This window comes from Mandrillus leucophaeus, unplaced genomic scaffold (genome assembly GCF_000951045.1).
Source record: "Mandrillus leucophaeus isolate KB7577 unplaced genomic scaffold, Mleu.le_1.0 Scaffold322, whole genome shotgun sequence".
In the NCBI taxonomy this organism is placed as follows: Eukaryota; Metazoa; Chordata; class Mammalia; order Primates; family Cercopithecidae; genus Mandrillus; species Mandrillus leucophaeus.
The window spans coordinates 649,308-667,530 of NW_012103388.1; the positions used below are offsets into that span (position 1 = coordinate 649,308).

An 18,223-nucleotide genomic window follows, 5' to 3' on the forward strand; every position below is an offset into this window, starting at 1 on the left:
TAGTCCCAGCTACTTGGGAGGCTGAGGCAGGAGAACGGCATGAACCTGGGAGGCGGAGGTTGCAGTGAGCTGAGATTATGCCACTGCACTTCAGCCTGGGCAACAGAGCGAGACTCCATCTCAAAAAAAACCAAAAAGTATATATATAAAGTATATATATAAAATATACACACACACACACACACACACACACACACACACACACACACACATATATATATATTCTTGGTTGGTAGTTTTTTAAAATTTTCCCTTTCAGTACTTTGAATATAGTATCCCATTCTCTCCTAGCCTGTATAGTTTCTGCTGAGAAATCTACTGTTAATCTGATAAGAGTACCTTTACTTGTGAATAGACATTTTTCCTTTACTGCTTTTAGAATTGACTTTGACTTGACGATTTGACTATAATGCACCTAGGAGAGGACTTGTTTGGGATGAATCCACCTGGGGTTCTTCCAGCTTCCTGAACCTGGATGTCTCTCTCCAAATACTTGAGAAATTTTCAGCTATTATTTCATTAAATAGGTTTTCTACATCTTTTCACTTCTTTTCTCCTTCCAGAATGCCCATAATGTGAATATTTGTTTGCTTCATGGTGTCCCATAAATCCTGTAGCTTTCTTCTTCTTTTCTTTTGTTTTTGTTTTTGGTCTGCCTGTGTAGATTCAATCTCTTCAAGTTCAAAAATTCTTTTTTCTGCTTGGTGTAGTGTATTGTTGAAGGTCTCAACTGTATTTTTTATTTCATTCATTGAATTCTACAGCTGTAGGATTTCTGTTTGGTTCTTTATTATGATATCTATCTTGTTATTAAATTTCTCATTCACTTAGCTGGAGCATGGTGGCACATGCTTCTAGTCTCAGATACTCAGGAAGCTGAGGTGGGAGGATGGCTTGAGCCCAGAACTTCAAAGTTACAGTAAGCTATGCTCAAAACACTGCACTCCAGCCTGGATAAATAAAACCTTGTCTCTAAAAAAGACACAAATAAAAATAAAATTTTCTCTATTCAAATTGTGAATCGTTTTCCTGATTTCACTGAATATTCATCAGTATTCTGTATCTCACAGAGTTTACTTAAGATTATTATTCTGAATTCTTTTTCTAGCATTTTATATACTTCCCTATGATTAGCCTCTGTTATTGGAAAATTATTGTGTTCCTTATCATGGATATTTATCTGTGGTTTTTCATGTTTGATGTATCCCTACACTGATTTCCATTCATGTGGTAGAAAAGTCGCCTCTTCCAATTTTATAGAGTAGGTTTCACAGAGAAAGACTTACTCGTATGAATGGGTGTTGGGGTGTCCGTTTGTTGAGTTCTAGGTAGACACAGTAGTATAGTTTCTTCAGCTGTAATCCATACTAGTGACATATGCAAATGTCTCAGTGGCCTGGGCTGAGTTTGTAGTGGAGGTGGTGCAGTTTTGCTGGGTGTGGGCTCACTGGGCTGTTTCTCAGGTCAGAGGCATATACATACAAATGGTGGGTCCACCAACTCGGTGCTTGGATTTGGGCTACAGGGCTCTTATTCTGGGCAGGAGGACACACACATGGTTGCTCAGCTGGCCCGAGGACATGCCTGCAAGAAGCAGCCCACAGGGCTGTTACTCTTGCTGAAAACACAGGTGCACAGCTGCCTGACTGGCCTAAAGGCATGTCTGGTGAGGATGGCTCGGTCTCTCAGGCCCAAGATGTGGGCTCACGGTTGTTCAGCAGGCCTTTGAGTGTGGCTGCCAGTGGAGCAGCTTTGCAGACTCCGATTGTGGGCGAAGGGCTGTTGGGCAGACCAGAGGCTTATCTGTGGAGGGTAGGACACTGCAGGGCTGTTTCTCAAGCTCTGAGCACAGGAAGGTAGCTACACCACTAGCATAGACGCCTGTCAGCTGCTCAGAGGCTTTGAAGGCCTCTCCCACTAAGGGGCGGGCATGCAGCAGTTTGGCCAGCTCAAGAACAGGTTCGCCTTGGGTGGGACTGCCAGACTATTCCTCTAGCTGGAAGTGAGGGCAGCATGAGTTGGCTTCTCTTCTGTGCAGGACCAGTGACAGCCAATCCTGGGCCCAGGCTCCACGCTGCTGGGGTTTTGGCACTCAGAGTCATGAGTGTGGGCTTGGTGCAATGAAGATGGAGCCCCAGTGCTGGAGAGGTGCAGTGCCTACTGACTCCTTGTGGAGGCAACACTCCAGAAGTGGCCCTGTTCTCAAGATGGTGCTGTGCTGCAGCACATTGGCTCACAGTAGCTGGATGGAAGCTTGGGAGTGCTGACCTTGGTGTTCCTAATTCAGGGCAATGCAGCTGTGTGAATTCACGGTAGCTCTCCAAACTGGGTTCAGGGCTTTTGAGGACTGTGGGATTCTCCTGTAGTAAGGACTGTACGTGTTTGTGGTGGCAACAAGGACTGGCTAGGTTATTCTGATTGCCTTTTCCCTGCAATGGGAAGTCTCTCTTGACTCCAGATCCAATCCAGGTGGGGAAGACAGGACTGCAGATGCTAGGTACCCTCATGCTGCCCTCCTGGATTTCCAATCATTTACAGGTGTGTCTCCATTCACCCACTGCACTCCAGCGCTCTCTCTGACATTCTAGTCAAATCCTATCTGTTTATTCATTGCCTCAGTCCTTTTTTGTAGAAGAGACAAGCACCAGGCATCTCTAGTCAGTCATCTCGCCAATGTCAGTCCTCAAATCTGCTTTTACTTAAACATACTTTAATTCAAAAGCAGAATAGTCTATTATGCTTTCCATTTCTGTTGTGCTTTCTTCATTCCTGAAGTTCAGGTTCCCTTTGGTATCATCTGACTTCATTGTGAATAATATCCTTAATTGTCTTATAGCAACTCTGTTGGCAGTGAATTTTCTTCCTTTTCCTTCACCAGAAAATTTCTTTATTTCTTCACTTTCATTCCTGCAGGATATTTTCATGATATATAAGATTTTAAGTTTACAGTTCCTTTTTCTCTACTTTCTTCTGATCTCGTTTTTCCCTCCCTTTTTCTTTAAAAAAAAAAAAAGTTTTTCTATTTGCTTTCTAATGAGAAATCTAGTTATTGCAATTATTGTTCTTCTATTGACATGTGTCCTTTTCCTTGGTTATTTTCAAAATTTTTATTTTCTACATCTATATAGTTTTCAGAGATTGATTATGATGTGAGTTGAACCTGGGTTTGACTGGGTTAATTGACTCTTGTCATTTCTATCCTGCTATTCAGCTCATTCAGCTGAATGTGTTTTATTTTGGTTATTGCCATTTTCAGTTCCTAAATTTCCATTTTATAACTTTATTCTTTATATTTTCTAGCCCTTTGCTAGGAGTTTCTATTTTTCCAATCATTTCAAGAGTGTTTATAATTTGCTTCTTGGAACATTTTTATAGTAGTTTAAGTGTTTGTCAGATAATTCCAACATCTATGTTATCTTGGGGCTGGTACCTGTTGATTGTCTCTTCCTATGGGAGTTGAGATATTCTTGGTCCTTCACGTCAAGTGATTTTGTATTGTATCCTGAATATTTTGAATACAGTCATCCCTTGGTATACATGGAGGACTGATTCCAGGATGCCGAAGTACACCAAAATCCATGTATATTCAGTTCTCAGTTGGCCCTGCAGAACTTGTGTATATGAAAAGTCAGCCCCTCCACATACATGGGTTTCGCATCCTGCAAATAGTGTATTTTCCATCCACAAGTGGTTGAAAAAAATCCACATAAGTGGACTGGTACACTTCAAACCTATGTCAACTGTATTATGTTATGAAGCTCTGGGTATTCTAGATATCCTTTGGAGAATGTTAATACCTTTGTTTTAGCATGCAATCAACACAGGTTCAAGCCACAGGTTCCAAGGTGACTTCTGTGGTCTGTGGCTACAACGTCAGCTCAGTTTTCAAAGCTTTCGCGATGTTATCTGGATCTGTCCTGTGCATCCCCCAGTGGTCAATCTGGGATCTGGTGGTGGTTTGTTGGTCCAGTTCTTAAAGGCTTTGGTATGCTCATTAGAACAAGATCCACATATGGCAAATGTGTAGTTCAGGAGTACGTCTAGGAGTTTAACACAATCCATGGGGTTGCTTTCCTGAGCTCCTCCCTCTCTGTCATCTTCCCAGTAATTTCGGGTTCCCTGGAGCCCCTCCTGGCCAGACGGCTGGGGATTCAGCCCACTTTCCCACCCACTTCTGTGACTGTATCCAGGTCTAGAATCAAGCAGTAGGAAGAATGGGGGTAAGGGATGGAGGGTGGCAACCTCACCACCAGTTCAAATAGTATTTTGAATTCTTATCTTCTTCCCCAATCTGTTTACTATTTAACTTTCAATGTCCTCAAATAGCTGCTCCATGCATTCTGTCCAGATTTTATAGTTGTATTCAGTGGGAGAGAAAATATGAAGTGTTTTTACTCCATCTTAACTGGAACTCTTTAAAGATAGTTTAGCCAGAATTCTGACAATTGGTTTCTGTTATATTACATACCAACTAGCCTTTGTTTAATAAAATGTAAGCTTGCTTGCTCACCAACACCAGCAACAAACACCTTGTTCCAAAGAGACCAAACAGGTTTGGGAGGTTCTCTTTTAAGAATATGCTCACTATTTCCTTTATGGGTAATGAAAAAGGCAGAAGCCTTCATTTCTCTTTTCACAGTCTCTATGATAGGAAGTAGAAATCTCTAAAAATCAAGATAGTGCCCTAGAAGGCAACTAAGCAACAGTAATTGAAGATTATTTTATTTCTGGTGTTAAGTACTCATCTCTTCATTTATAAGTACAACTCATGTTAGTACAGCCTTAAATGAAGACCCAAAAAACATTAAGAAATTACTTTGAAGATCACACAAGTTCTCAGAGGTAAAGTTCAATAGAGGTACTTCTTGATGCTAAGCACATAATTTTCAAGAACAAAAGGAAAATTGACAACAGAAACCAAAAGATTAAGCAGAATCAGAGGCCCTAGCTGAAGAAAGAATAAACCAAGTTTCATATCAGCTGACAGGCTGGACAGGAACAGGGACACATTTAACAGGAAGAACCAAATTTATCTAGATAGTTATGACATAGACAATATGGGAAATCAAAAAATGTGTTTCCTTTTCTGCTTAAGGAAAGTGTTAGTAGCAATGAAAATAATCACACCACCGAATAGGAATGTAGGAAAAAATCTAAACAAATAAGAGAAACAAAGTATATCACACCAGGTTTTGAACTCAGGATACAAAGAACTAAGAATAATGTCTTGCTTAGATTTCACCATGAAAGTTAAGTACACACAGAGGTAACAATAAAACCCTAACACCAAACAGTGGAAACGTTTTAAATAGTAAAACTTTAAATTGAATTAGATACCCTTTGGAAAATTTCATGGATCAAACTCTAAAATTCTTAACAATGCTTATAATTACATCTGAATCATTACTTAAAAGAACAAGTTTACCAGGGAATGTAAGGTTAAATGCTAAAATAAACAAAACAAACAGGAAAAAAAAAAAAAAAAACAACTCCTAAATATTAACAGCTGAATCTTAAGTCAAGGGAACCAAAAAGCAAGTTGCAAATTTTTAAAAAATCACCATTCTACCTTATCTTAACTTCAAGGATACCACAACCGAAATACAAGATCTTTTTTAAGCCCTCAAAGACAATTATTAGCAGTCATTCCACCAAATCAAACAGTTTAGAATCTTTTTTTTTTTTTCTCCCAACCACTAAGGCTGGTTATTACAATACCAGGGCACTGTCCAGAACATCTGAGATTCCTGGAATTTGATATGTAAACTCTGGTGCCTTGTTGGTCAACACTACTCATTCATGCCTACCTTCCTGAAAAAAAAAAAAAGTATATTCCTCATAATCTCAATTAGCCACCTTCTCTCTTTAACTTAAACCAATAACATTTGATTTATAAATTGTGTAAAATATTAATGTGCTACAGTTATTCTGTATTACAAAAAATTTTTTTTCAGTTGTCACCCTTACACTCTTTTTTCTTCTCATTTTCTTTTCAGTCCTCTGGAAAGAAAGAAATAACATATTCATGGTCTATCTCAAACTTAAGTCTAAGAGCTCAATGACATCTACCTTAAATGTTCCTACAGTTAATGTTTATAAGCTACTGTTTTTTTCTTTTATGCCTCGCCTTCCCCTAAATTATGACAATCTTGTAATATAAGCAGAGCAGGAATTGTTAAATTCATTTTAAATACAAGGAAACAGAGGTAAGTTCAAAGAATTAAAGTAACTTTCCCCAAAACAAGCTCTCGATAACGGCAGGCTGAATCTAGAACCCAAGATACTTTACTTCCAGTTCAATGCTATATTTTTTTAAATAGGCATCTTTCTACTAAGAGAGTAATAAGTCTCTCAAAACACACAGATCCTACACATCAAAAAAAAAGTATGCATGCAATCTTCTTATGGATCTCTGATACTTTCTTTTCCATTTAAGGTATACCAGTAAAGAAATACTACCATTAAAGTTATCTTGTAAAAATATCCATGAAGGAAACCTAGTGAGGCTTTCATGGTTCCAAGAGAACCTAATGAATGATAATTGGATGATAAATGAACTATGGCAGTTCAAGAGGCCAAATCTTCAGGTCACAAGATCGAGATCAGCCTAGACAACACTGGGAGATTCCGACTCTCCGAAAAATTTTAAAAATTAGCCAGGTGTGGTGGCATGTGCCTGTGGTCTCAAACACTTGGTAGGCTGAGGTAGGAGGAGCGCTTGAGCCCGAGAGGTCAAAGCTGCAGTGAGCTCAGATTGCGTCACTGCACTCCAGCCTGGGTGACAGAGTGAGACCCTTCTCAAAAACAAAACCAAAAACAAACCAACTAAAAAAACTTTCACAAAGAGATGGCAAAATGGAAGAATGCCAGTACTTATATTTTAGGAAAAGTATCTAGAAAAATTATAAAAATTTCAGAATTTGAAAGGGCTAGTATAGAAAATATAAAGTTATAATAGCGAGAAAAAGAGAAAGGATGCTTATGTTTTTTCAGGCAACAGAGAAAGGGAAAGAAGACAGTCTCTAAGTTGAAAATAAAACGTTTGAATTACAGGAATATCCACAGACATATCAGCTGGTTTTCAAATAGACAGAAAACCTGTCAGGTCAATAGGAGCACCATGCAGCAGGGACTTCTTCAATGGAATAAGACTGGGTTGGAGGCCAGTCCAAAGGCAGTCTGTTTTTAAGTGCCAAATGAGAATGACAAAATCAGAAGAAGTCGATAGGAAGAATGAAAAGAAATTATATGATACTTTTTAAAAACCTGTCCAGTTTAACACAATTTGTCCTTACATCTGGAATGCAAAGATGAAGAGCCTCTAAAACTTTACCAGAGGAAAGAAAAACTACAGGAGAAATGATCCAGGTGCAGTAGCTCATGCCTGTAATCCCAGCACTTTGGGAGGCTGAGGCAGGAGGATCACCTGAAGTCGGGAGTTCAAAACCAGCCCGACCAACATGGAGAAACCCCATCTCTACTAAAAATACAAAATTAGTCAGGCGTGGTGGCACATGCCTGTAATCTCAGCTACTCCGGAGGCTGAGGCAGGAGACTCTCTTGAACCTGGGAGGCAGAGGTTGCAGTGAGCCGAGATCGTGCCCTTGCACTCTAGCCTGGGCAACAAGAGTGAAATTCCGTCTCACAAAAAAAAAAAAGAAAAAAAAAATTCTAGTTACTTTTTTCTGAGACAGTCTCACTCTGTCACCCAGGCTGGAGTCAGTTCAGTGGCACCATGTCAGCTCACTGCAACCTCTGCCACCCAGATTCAAGCGATTCTAATGTCTCAGACTCCCAAGTAACTGGGATTACAGGTGTGCGCCATCAAGTCCAGCTAATTTTTCGTATTTTTAGTAAAGACAGGGTTTCACCATGTTGCCCAGGCTGGTCTTGAACTCCTAAGCTCAGGTGATCCCCCCACGTCAGCCTCCCAAAGTGATAGGATTACAGGTGTAAGCCACTACACATGGCTTAAGAATTCTAGTCAGTTGAAAGCAAATATGGATAAGATTATGAATGAAGGGGATTCAGATTGTGATTTTTAATATTTATATGAGAAATATCATTGCTGAAACATTTCTCAGCATAAAGAAACCCTACAGCTTCTGTAAACAGTTCTTCGAAGTTCTGCATTTATAAGATAGCCAGTAATCTTTTTTCTATGACAAGCCTGGCAGGTAGATTTGAAAGGGAAAACAAATCAGTTCTAAATAAAGCAAGCATAAGGCTGTTGTGCTAAAAAAAAAAATTCATGAGTGAACAAAGAAAACTTCTCAGACAGCCAAATACCAAAAATTCATACACCAAAGCATCATAGTTTATACCAGCATGATAGTGATTAATGCATCCTAAATGCTAACCTCACAAATTACCATACAAGCAAGCAATCCAACTCTCTATTAAGATATGGTCAGCCGGGCACGGTGGCTCACTCCTGTAATTCCAGCCCTTTGGGAGGCTGAGGCAGGTAGATCACCTGAGTTCAGGAGTTTCAGACCAGCCTGGCCAACATGGTGAAACCCCATCTCTACTAAAAATACAAAAATTAGCTGGATGCAGCGGTACGTGCCTCTAATCCCAGCTACTCGGGAGGCTGAGGCCAGAGAATCACCTGAACCTGGGAGGCAGAGGTTGCCTGAGCTGAGATCATGCCACTGCACTCCAGCCTGGGCGACAAAGCAAGACTCCATCTCATAAAAAAAAAAAAAAAAAGGTCAATATTTATGCAATCAAACAAAATACACTATCACTGTGTATTTGATTCTGAACTAGAGCCCCTTAGAACACTCAAGTTATTAAGAACTCGAGGGGTCAGAAGGATGACAAAAATGACAATATTTGACTTTCACCAAACATTTGCAATACCGAGTGGCTCTGTTCTTGGAAAGGGGCCAATGTATTTGATTCCTTTTTTTGATCAAAGAGGATTTATGATAGGAAGCAACTAGAAAACTTTTAAAATATTTTGGAAAGAAGTTACATTGAGTTCCTTTAATCTTGCTTGGAAAAAGAAATAACTGGAGGTGCAAAGGAAGAGAAAAACACAGGTTTGCTACCACCTGTTCTCATTAAGAGAGGCATTTTTTTGGTACATTTCCTCTCACAGTTTTCTTTGAAAAATGTTGTCCACCTATTCACCCCTTAGGGAATTATTAAACAACATACTAAAATAAAACGCAAACAAAAACAAAACCATCCCATACAAAGTCGAAGGAAAAATTAATCTAAGATTCAGATGCTTATGAAGGTTTACGAAGGAGGGACAAACAGGGTAAGGTTAAAAGGGTAAGCTTTCTGTTGCATATTTTCCAAAAAGGGAATGCAATTAGAAGATAAGCATCTAGTCAGTCCTTAATTAAAACAAGGTGGGATACCCATGATTCAGAGCAACGTTAGGTTGCCCATCCCTAATATCTGCATGCCAGGTTTGCTTAAAGAGAATTATCAGTACAGTTCTCATACTAATATTTTTAGATATATTTTCCACTGGAAAGACATCAGTATGAGGAATATTTTGTTGCTGAAAATAAAATGTTTCTCCTTTCAACTTTTTAAAGCCTTCTCCCTTTCCAGCGTTCCCTGTCCCAATCCTGAAATCCCTCCACCCAGAGTTCAAGTATTTTCCTTCTCTCTGTTAATGAAAACACACCACATTGATTGTAAGAATCTTACTAGATTTCCACTTGTTTTGCCTCAGTTCCTACATGAATCCAAACAATAAGGGCCTTTAAAACATTCATAAATAACCTGCTGCTGCTGGCACCTAGGAGCCAACTGCAGCAATGTTAAGCAACAACAGATTTCATAGTTCAAGAGGCACAGTTAAGGGAAAAGGTTGCTCAGAAAATCACTCTTATTTAGCACAAAGATCCTTAAAAATTGCATGAAATCAGTGAAGTAACTATAGAAACCAATTTCTTCAGCTCCATATCACACGTCTCACACCTCAATTGTCTTTATTATCGTCTGCTGTCAGATCCTTAATCAGAAATGTGAACAGGCTTGATGATTTATTCAGGAGGGAAAAGAATCTGTAGGTCAAGTGAAAAATTTCACACACACACCCATACACACACCGCATCTTCAACCTTAGGTACTTTCATTTCATTCTGTTCTCAGCAGCTCTGGGGGCAACTCCAGTGAGATCCAATATTAAGGCTCAATTAAAATAAGCTCCAATTAGTGGAGCTTTTTTCTCTGGGGCTAGAAAAGTCAGGAAATGGATATTGGGAAATGTAAAAAGTCAGCTACTGAGAGGAGGCTGCAGACATAAATGAACTTATTTGTTGATTTCTACAGTTGCTATGCAGAGGCCTCTGGGAGTAAAAGCTTAACCAGTCTAAGCTATAAACTAAAACCCCTGCAGCTAAACATGAACTGTGTGAAACAAGGGCTCCATTCCAGAACAGAAAACTGCTGGGCCTAGAAAATTAAAAGCCAGAGGCATTTTCCATTTAAAACTAAATCCCAGTACCGCCTCCCAGCCAAAGAATTATAAGCAGTATCAGATTTACAAAACGAACAATTACCCTGGAAAAATGTAGCCTATTGTACAATCCCAGATGCTAAATCTCAAAAGTTTCTTTTTTTTTAAATCTCACATTATATTCCTCTAAGTATACTGCTGTAGTTTACAAAGACCCATTTCGAGACAGGCCTAAGCCTTGAAAATAAATTTTAAAAAGAGAGCACATAACTCATTGACCTCATTTGAAGTACTGCCCTTGCCTTTAGCAGTTCCTGTCCTTCCCCAAGGCTTCTGCAAATGGTATGCAACAGCAAAATAAACCCTGACCTAATTGCCAGGAGAGAGCTGCCAACCTTCCCTCAAACACAAAGACAAGCATGGTAACTTGAAAGTCCTACCTCTTTGGCTTTCTGCTTTAATCTCAGCTGTTCTGGATCTTCTTTATTAGAACGACTCTATCAAAGGAAAAGAAAATTTTAGTAGAAATTACTAGTATCTAAACACCAAAGCTGCCATTAAATATTTAATAAACGACAATTTTCTCTTGTGATTGAATATCTTAGCTCCAGGGGAAAATGCCTCAATCCAGTCTAGCTGCACTCCCACCCTGGTTTCCCCCGCCCCCTCATCATCTGGGCTGGCTGCTGCAGTTCTAGCCTGGAGGAAGCTTATACTGAAAATGATGCTAACAATGTCAGTCAGGTCCAGTTGAGGCATGACGTTGTTCTTGTAGGAACACTGAAAACTAAAAAATTGGTGGTACAGATGAAGGAAAAGAAAAAAAGAAAAATTGTTGGTTTAAATGAATAAAAACAATCAATACTGGCTGATCTTCAGGTGAAGCCATTTGGGAAAACACACGGTATTTCAAGGACTACTAAAATCAAGAACCTGACTAACCTTGAACGAAATCTCTCTCTTTAAAGGTATAATTTCTAAAATTGTAAGTAGAAAATACATCTCAGTAATTTAATTAAAATATCTTATCATCTTTGGGTCCTCTATAGCACTTAATAGAATGCTGTGCACCATGTTCAATAATTGTTCATTGGATGTCGCCTTCCATAGTACAGGACTGGCATAAAAAGAGAGTTGCTTTCTATATATCAAGCTATGATGGAACAAAGGGTAAGGAACTTTATTTCTGACACCATGAACATCAGTCTACTGGAAAACATGTTTAGGATATGCATATTCTTTTTTCTCATCATGACACAGTTATTTACTGCTTATAAATCTGAATATTTGTTCCATAAAATGCAACCTTAGCTAACTAACCTATTAACTAGAGAGCTAACTAAAAAGCTAAAAGTATTTTCATATTTACTAAGTTTACCTGATACATTTATTGATTTACCAGAACCTTTGGTTAAAGGAAAATATAAGAGACAATCTTTAATTTGAGTGCCTACTAATTTCAAAAATCTTAAATATCTACACAAAATTCAACCCAAAGCTGGTAAAATTTTTCTTCATTTTAGTTCCCAATCTACTAAGAAAATTTCATTTCAAGCCAACGATAAACCCTTTTATTATTCTAGTTATAGTCTCACCAGAGAATGAGTCTGTGTATATATGTACTTATATTAAAATATGCATTATGTATATACATATATGTGGATGTGTATATAATATTTTGCCCCAACATAAAATGGGCACATTTCGGTATCAAGCCTTTGTCAGTCATCCAATATTTATACTGGTCATCCATAGTACAGATTCTACTCTGTATGCCACTGTTCTAGCCCTTGGAGACAGATGATAAAGGAACTGTAGTAACTCAAGTAACTTACATTTTAAGAAGAGAAAAATAAATAATTTTATAAAAATGAAACACATTATGATATGCAAAATATTAGTGATGGGCAAAAATACAAAACAAATAATTGCTGACACTGTTAAGTGCTGTAAAGGAAATTAAATAGGCCAGAGGCAGTGGTTCACATCTGTAATCCCAGTACTTTGGGAGGCCAAGGTGGGAGAACTGTTTGAGCTCAAGTTCAAGACCAGCCTGTGTAATGCAGCAAGACCCCATTTCTACTAAAAATTAAAAAAATTAGCCAGGCGTAGTGACTCGTGCCTACAGTCCCAGCTACTCGGCAGGCTGAGGTGGGTGGGTAGACTGCTTGAGCCTGGGAGATCAAGGCCTGCAGAGAACTATTATCATGCCACTGCATTCCAGCCTGGGCAACTGAATGAGACCCTGTTTCAAAATAAAATAAATTCAATTTGGGCATGGTGGCATGCATCTGTAGTCCCAGCTACTTGGGAGGCTGAGACCCAAGAATCGTTTGAACCCAGGAGGCAGAGGTTGCAGTGAGCTGAGATGGGGCCATTGCACTCCAGCCTGGGTAACACAGCGAGACCCTATCTCAAAAAAAAAAAAAGATAATAATAATAACAATTTAAAAATAAAATATATATAATTTAAAAATCAAATTAAAAACAAAAATAAAGAAAATAGAATAATGTGATGGAAAGATAAGTGTGGTGTGTACTTCTTTAGCTAGGATGGTAAGGAAGACATCTATGAGAAGTGATATTTGAGTAGAGATCTAAATGACAAAAAAGATGTAGTCATGCAAAGATCTGGAGCAAAACATTCCAAGCAGAAGGGACAGTAATTGCTAAAGCCTTAAAATGAGAACATACTCGAGGAAAGAAAGATGGCCCATGTGGTTGAAGCATGGAAAAAAGTTGAAAGAGAAAGGCTGGAGATCATGTGTTGCCTTGTAGGCCATGATAAGGAATTGGGGGTTTAATTCTAGCTATAAAAAGAATCCACTGGGCTGGGCACGGTGGCTCACGCCTGTAATCCCAGCACTTTGGGAGGCTGAGGCAGGCAGATCACCAAAGGTCAGGAGTTCGAGACCACCCTGGCCAACATGGTGAAACCCCGTCTCTACTAAAAATACAAAAAGTAGCCAGGCATGGTGGCGGGTGCCTGTAATCCCAGCTACTCGGGAAGCTGAGGCAGGAGAAATGCTTGAACTCGGGAGGCGGAGGTAGGAGTGAGCCAAGACTACACCATTGCACTCTAGCCTGGGCTGGGCAACAACAGCAAAACTCCATCTGGAAAACAACAACAACAACAAAAATCCACTGGCGTGTTAGGAGCACAGGGGTGAGATGCCACTGATGTAACACTTTAAAAAAAAAAAAAAGGCTCTGGCCACTCTGTAGAGAATGCACTGTAGGGATCCAAGATTGAATGCAAAGGCACACAGAGCAATTTGTAGACTGCCCTAAAACAACTATTGTGAAGAAGAGGCTGACCGGAAAGATAAGGGCAGCGTGGACTAGCATCAAAGCACAGAAGATAATAAATGGTTGCATTCTAAACATATCTTTGCAGGTAAAACTGATCAGATTTGTTGACAGGATGGATGTCAGTGATGAAGTAAAGAGAGGAATCAAGGATGACTCCTGGGATTTTGGCCCAAGCATCTTGGAGGATGGTAACTGCAACTTTCTAAGAGTGTAGAGATCTAAGAAAAAGCAGATTTAGGGGAAGAGAACTCAATGGTCAATTCAACATGCCTAGTTAGAAGTCTAATATCCTAAGTTGGGCACAAGTTTGGCACATTCAAGGATCAGAAAGGTCAGTGTGCCTGGAGCAGAGTAGGTGACAAGGCAAGCTCAGAGAGGTAGGTGGGTGCCAAATAACATAAGGCCTTTGAAAATTTGGTAGGAAGTTTACATTTTAAGTGCAACAGGAAGCCACTGAAAGCTTTTAAGCAAAAGAGACACACATGATTTGTTATAAAAACATTCTGACCATAGTAGGAGAAATAGAAGAACGGATTGTAGAAGGAAAAGAAGGTTACTTAGAAGATAGTATAAAAGTCCAAGTGAAAGATGAATTAGACTAGAGTAGTGACAATAGTGATGAAGAAAAGTTGGATACATTTTAGAAATAATATAGGAGGTGGTTTGGATGTGGGGAGAGAGGAGACACAGAATAGAGTTAAAGATGATGCCTATATTTTTCAGCTTGAATGTCTGGGAAGACGGTGGTGTCATTTATTGAGTCAAGAAAATCTATAAGAGTAAAAGGTATTTAGGGGGGAGGAATAACAGGAGCTGTTTTGGACATATTAATTTTGAAGTAACTATTAGCCAATGAAGTCATGTCAAGTAGGGAGTTAATGGTATGAGTCCAGATTTTCGTAATGCACGCTGAAATGGAGATACAAACTTAAGAGGGAATGAAGACAGAGAAGGTGGCATAGGATTGAAGGCTACTAAATCCAACATTTAGACGTCTGGTAAAGAAGGAAAAGCCAAAGGAGATAAAGAGCAAGTATAATACATTATTATAGTCAATAATAACTAAACTAGTATTTAATAGTTTATGACCTTGTTTACAACACAGTAAGTGGAAATAAAATACCAATAATCCACCTCATTACAATGACTAAGTGCTTACTTATAACACTTGAAGGCTCAAGAAAGAGCATCTTTCTGTCCCATCTTGCTGCTCTTCCCAGGGCAGTGGGTGTCAATGTGGGGACTGAGTATGTGGGACAGCAGGAAGCAGCACAGTGACAAGGCTGTGGTGCCCCATATCCTTACGGGGAGCTGGGGCATGTGAAGGTATAGGCCAGTGGTGAAGAATACAAGGTGGTGAGGGAGTGGAGGTCTCATCAAGGAATGGGTCTGTGAGCGTGGTGGCCAATTACACAGACAATGAAATGGGGTGGGGAATTTAGTAGTAGCAGACAGAGGAGTCAGCCAGCATGGCTAGTTGAGAGATTAGTCACATCGATTAAATAACTGATAGAGAACATAAGTTAAATATATCAAGGATAATGGGAGCCAAGTTTCTCAAGACTGGAGAACGTTTTTACAAACAGGGAGAGATTAATGGTAGAAAGAACTCTGAGGCACTGGATTGCAGTTGCAGGTATCCATATGAACTCACGGTTTTATAATACATACATAGATACACAAATAGTTACAGATGGACATTTGTGTGTATATATAAATATGTGTACATATACACATACCATATATACATTTCCTAGATCTGCCCACTGAGAAGGGCTTACATGTAATGACACCCTTTTAGCAATGAGTATACTGTATGACCTAAGGTTGGTTTCTGAATGTCATCCTCAACTGAAAAGAAGGCAGGCTTCTTAGAGAAATGGCTGATTTCAGGGCTAAAGCATGAAAAGTATAAGCTGGGCCTGGAGTGCCTTGTGCCTGAAAGTGAGTGATGGATGGAGGGACAGAAGATGGATGACTAAGGGATAGAAGGGTCAGCTGAAAGGGTCTCCCACTCAGGGGCAATTTGAGCAACAAAATAAATGACAGTAATGAATTACAACCTAGTAAGACAAAGAGAAATCATGAGCCCATACTAATATGAATAAAGAAAGAAAGCTCTTCCACATGGTAGGGTGCTAATAAAAAGAGGAGAGTTGATGGGAATAAAGATTTGACATTTTGCAACCATGACAGAGGTAGCTGATTTAGGCAGACATCACAACAGATGCTATGGTTAACAAATGGAGGTTTGATGAGGAACTGGATATTGGCATGATCTTAGAATGCCTTCCTATGAAAAACTAATTGATTACAAAGGGAAAAATGAGGCTGGGCAATAGAGTGAGACTCTATCTCTAAAAAACTAAAAAATTTATCCAGGTGTGCTGGCATGTGCCTGTAGTCCCAACTACTTGGGGGGCTAAGATGGGAGGATTGCTTAAGCCCAAGAGGTCAAGGCTGCAGTGAGCAGTGATCACACCACTGCACTCTAGTCTGGGCAACAAAGCGAGACCCTGTCTCAAAAAAATAAAAATAAAAAACAAGAAGTGTGGGAGACGGCAAGTTTAAAATGGAGAGAACTAGTAGGTACCAATATGACCCTTTTGATATGATCAGCTTGGAAGAGTGTAGCATTTCTGTGCATTCCTGCCAAGCATGCTTGACCTAAGTCAAATCATAAGGAAATATCAGACGAGCCCTGGTTGAAGGTCATCCTACAGAAAGTTAGGCTTATACTATTGACAACTGTCAAGGGCATAAAAGAGAAAGACTGAGAAACCCTAGAAGAATCTGAAACGAGATGACAACTATATGAAACACAAATTCCTGAATGGGAAAACGGACCATGAAAGAGAGACATGGTTGAGCCAGCTAGTGAAATCAGAATGGGTGCTGTGCATTAGATGATAGTGTTACATATGAAAACGTTCAGGAGTGGGGGTACATGATGTCTGAAGACTACTTTCAAAAAACTTAAGAAAAGAAAAATGGCTGGGCACAGTGTCTCATGCCTGTAATTCCAGCACCTTGGGAGGCTGAGGCAGGAGGACTGCTTGAGTCTAGGAATTTGAGACCAGCTTGAGCATTGTAGGGAGATCCTGTCTCTACAAAAAAATCAAAATTTAGCCAGGCGTGGCGGTGTGTGCCTGTAGTCCCAGCTACTTAAGAAGCTGAGGTGGGAGGATTGCTTGAGCCTGAGAGGTGAACGCTGCAGCAAGCCACTGTACTCCAGCCTAGTGACAGAGTGAGACTCTGTCTCAAAAAGAAAAAGAAAAACAAAAGAAAAGGAAAGAGAAAGAGAAAGAGGAAAGAAAGGTAGGAGGGGAGAGGAAGAAAGAAAGGGAGGAAGAGAGAAAGTGGGGAAGGGAAGAAGAGAGGAACAGAGGGAGAGGATTAATGATTGTGTGTATAGAAAGGGTAATGAAAAGGGTAGAGATAAGGCCGGATGCAGTGGCTCATTCCTGTAATCTCAGCACTTTGGGAAGCTGAGGCAGGTAGATCAAGCTCAGGAGTTGGAGACCACCCTGGGCAACATGCTGAAACCCCGTCTCTACTAATATACAAAAAAATTCGCTGGGCATGGTGGTGAGCGCCTATAGTCCTAGGTACTCAGGAGGCTTAGACAGGAGAATTGCTGGAGGCTGGGAGGCAAAGGTTGCAGTGAGCCGAGATCATGCCACTGCACTCTAGCTTGAGCTACAGAATGAGAGTGTCTCAAAACACAAAAAATAAAACAAAAGGGGTAGAGATGAAGCAAATGCAGTAAAATGTTAAAATTGGGGGAATCTGGAAAAGGGGGCTGAGAGTACTTTGTACAGTTTCGGCAACTTTTTCTGTATTAAATAATTTCAAAATAAATCAGTTTTTTTTTTTTTTTTTGGTTTGATTTATTTATTTATTTATTTATTGGAGATGGAGTCTTGCTCTGTCACCAGGCTGTAATGTAGTGGCGCAATCTCAGCTTACTGCAATCTCCACCTTCCGGGGTTCAAGCGATTCCCCTGCCTCAGCCTCCCGAGTAGCTGAGACTACAGGCATGCACCATCACACCCGGCTAATATTTGTATTTTTAGTAGAGATGGGGTTTCACCATGTTGGCCAGGATGGTCTCAATCTCCTGACCTCGTGATCCACCCACCTCAGCCTCCCAAAGTGCTGGAATTACAGACATGAGCCACTGTGCCCGGCCTCAAAATGAATTAGTTTTTAAAAAAGCAATTGCTGTGTGATTAGGAACAAATACTCTAAAAAGGGAAGCTATCAGCAACACTAGAAATTAAAACAAATGTGCTTAAAACAAAAATTAAGACGCCAGTGCTCAGCCTTTAAGATTTCTCACAATGGCCCCAAGCCTATGAGGAAATGTGGAGCTTCAAAATGGAAACTGTAGTGGAATTAGCTTTTACCTCATCTGACACTAACAGCCCAGGTAAACATTTAAATAAGGGAGAAGGGAAATAAATAGCCTCGGCCAGGCGGTGG

The 18,223-nt window shown here is 39.8% G+C and overlaps 1 protein-coding gene across 2 annotated transcripts in view; it reads right to left on the minus strand.

Annotated features, from left to right (window-relative positions):
* TAF4B (TAF4b RNA polymerase II, TATA box binding protein (TBP)-associated factor, 105kDa) overlaps positions 1-18,223 on the minus strand; it is a 175,942-nt gene that overhangs the window by 61,788 nt on the left and 95,931 nt on the right. For both annotated transcript variants that reach the window (XM_011988045.1, XM_011988044.1), the window contains exon 13: positions 10,867-10,923. In XM_011988045.1, coding sequence (XP_011843435.1) covers positions 10,867-10,923 — 57 coding nt within the window. The remainder of the gene's footprint in view (positions 1-10,866; positions 10,924-18,223) is intronic.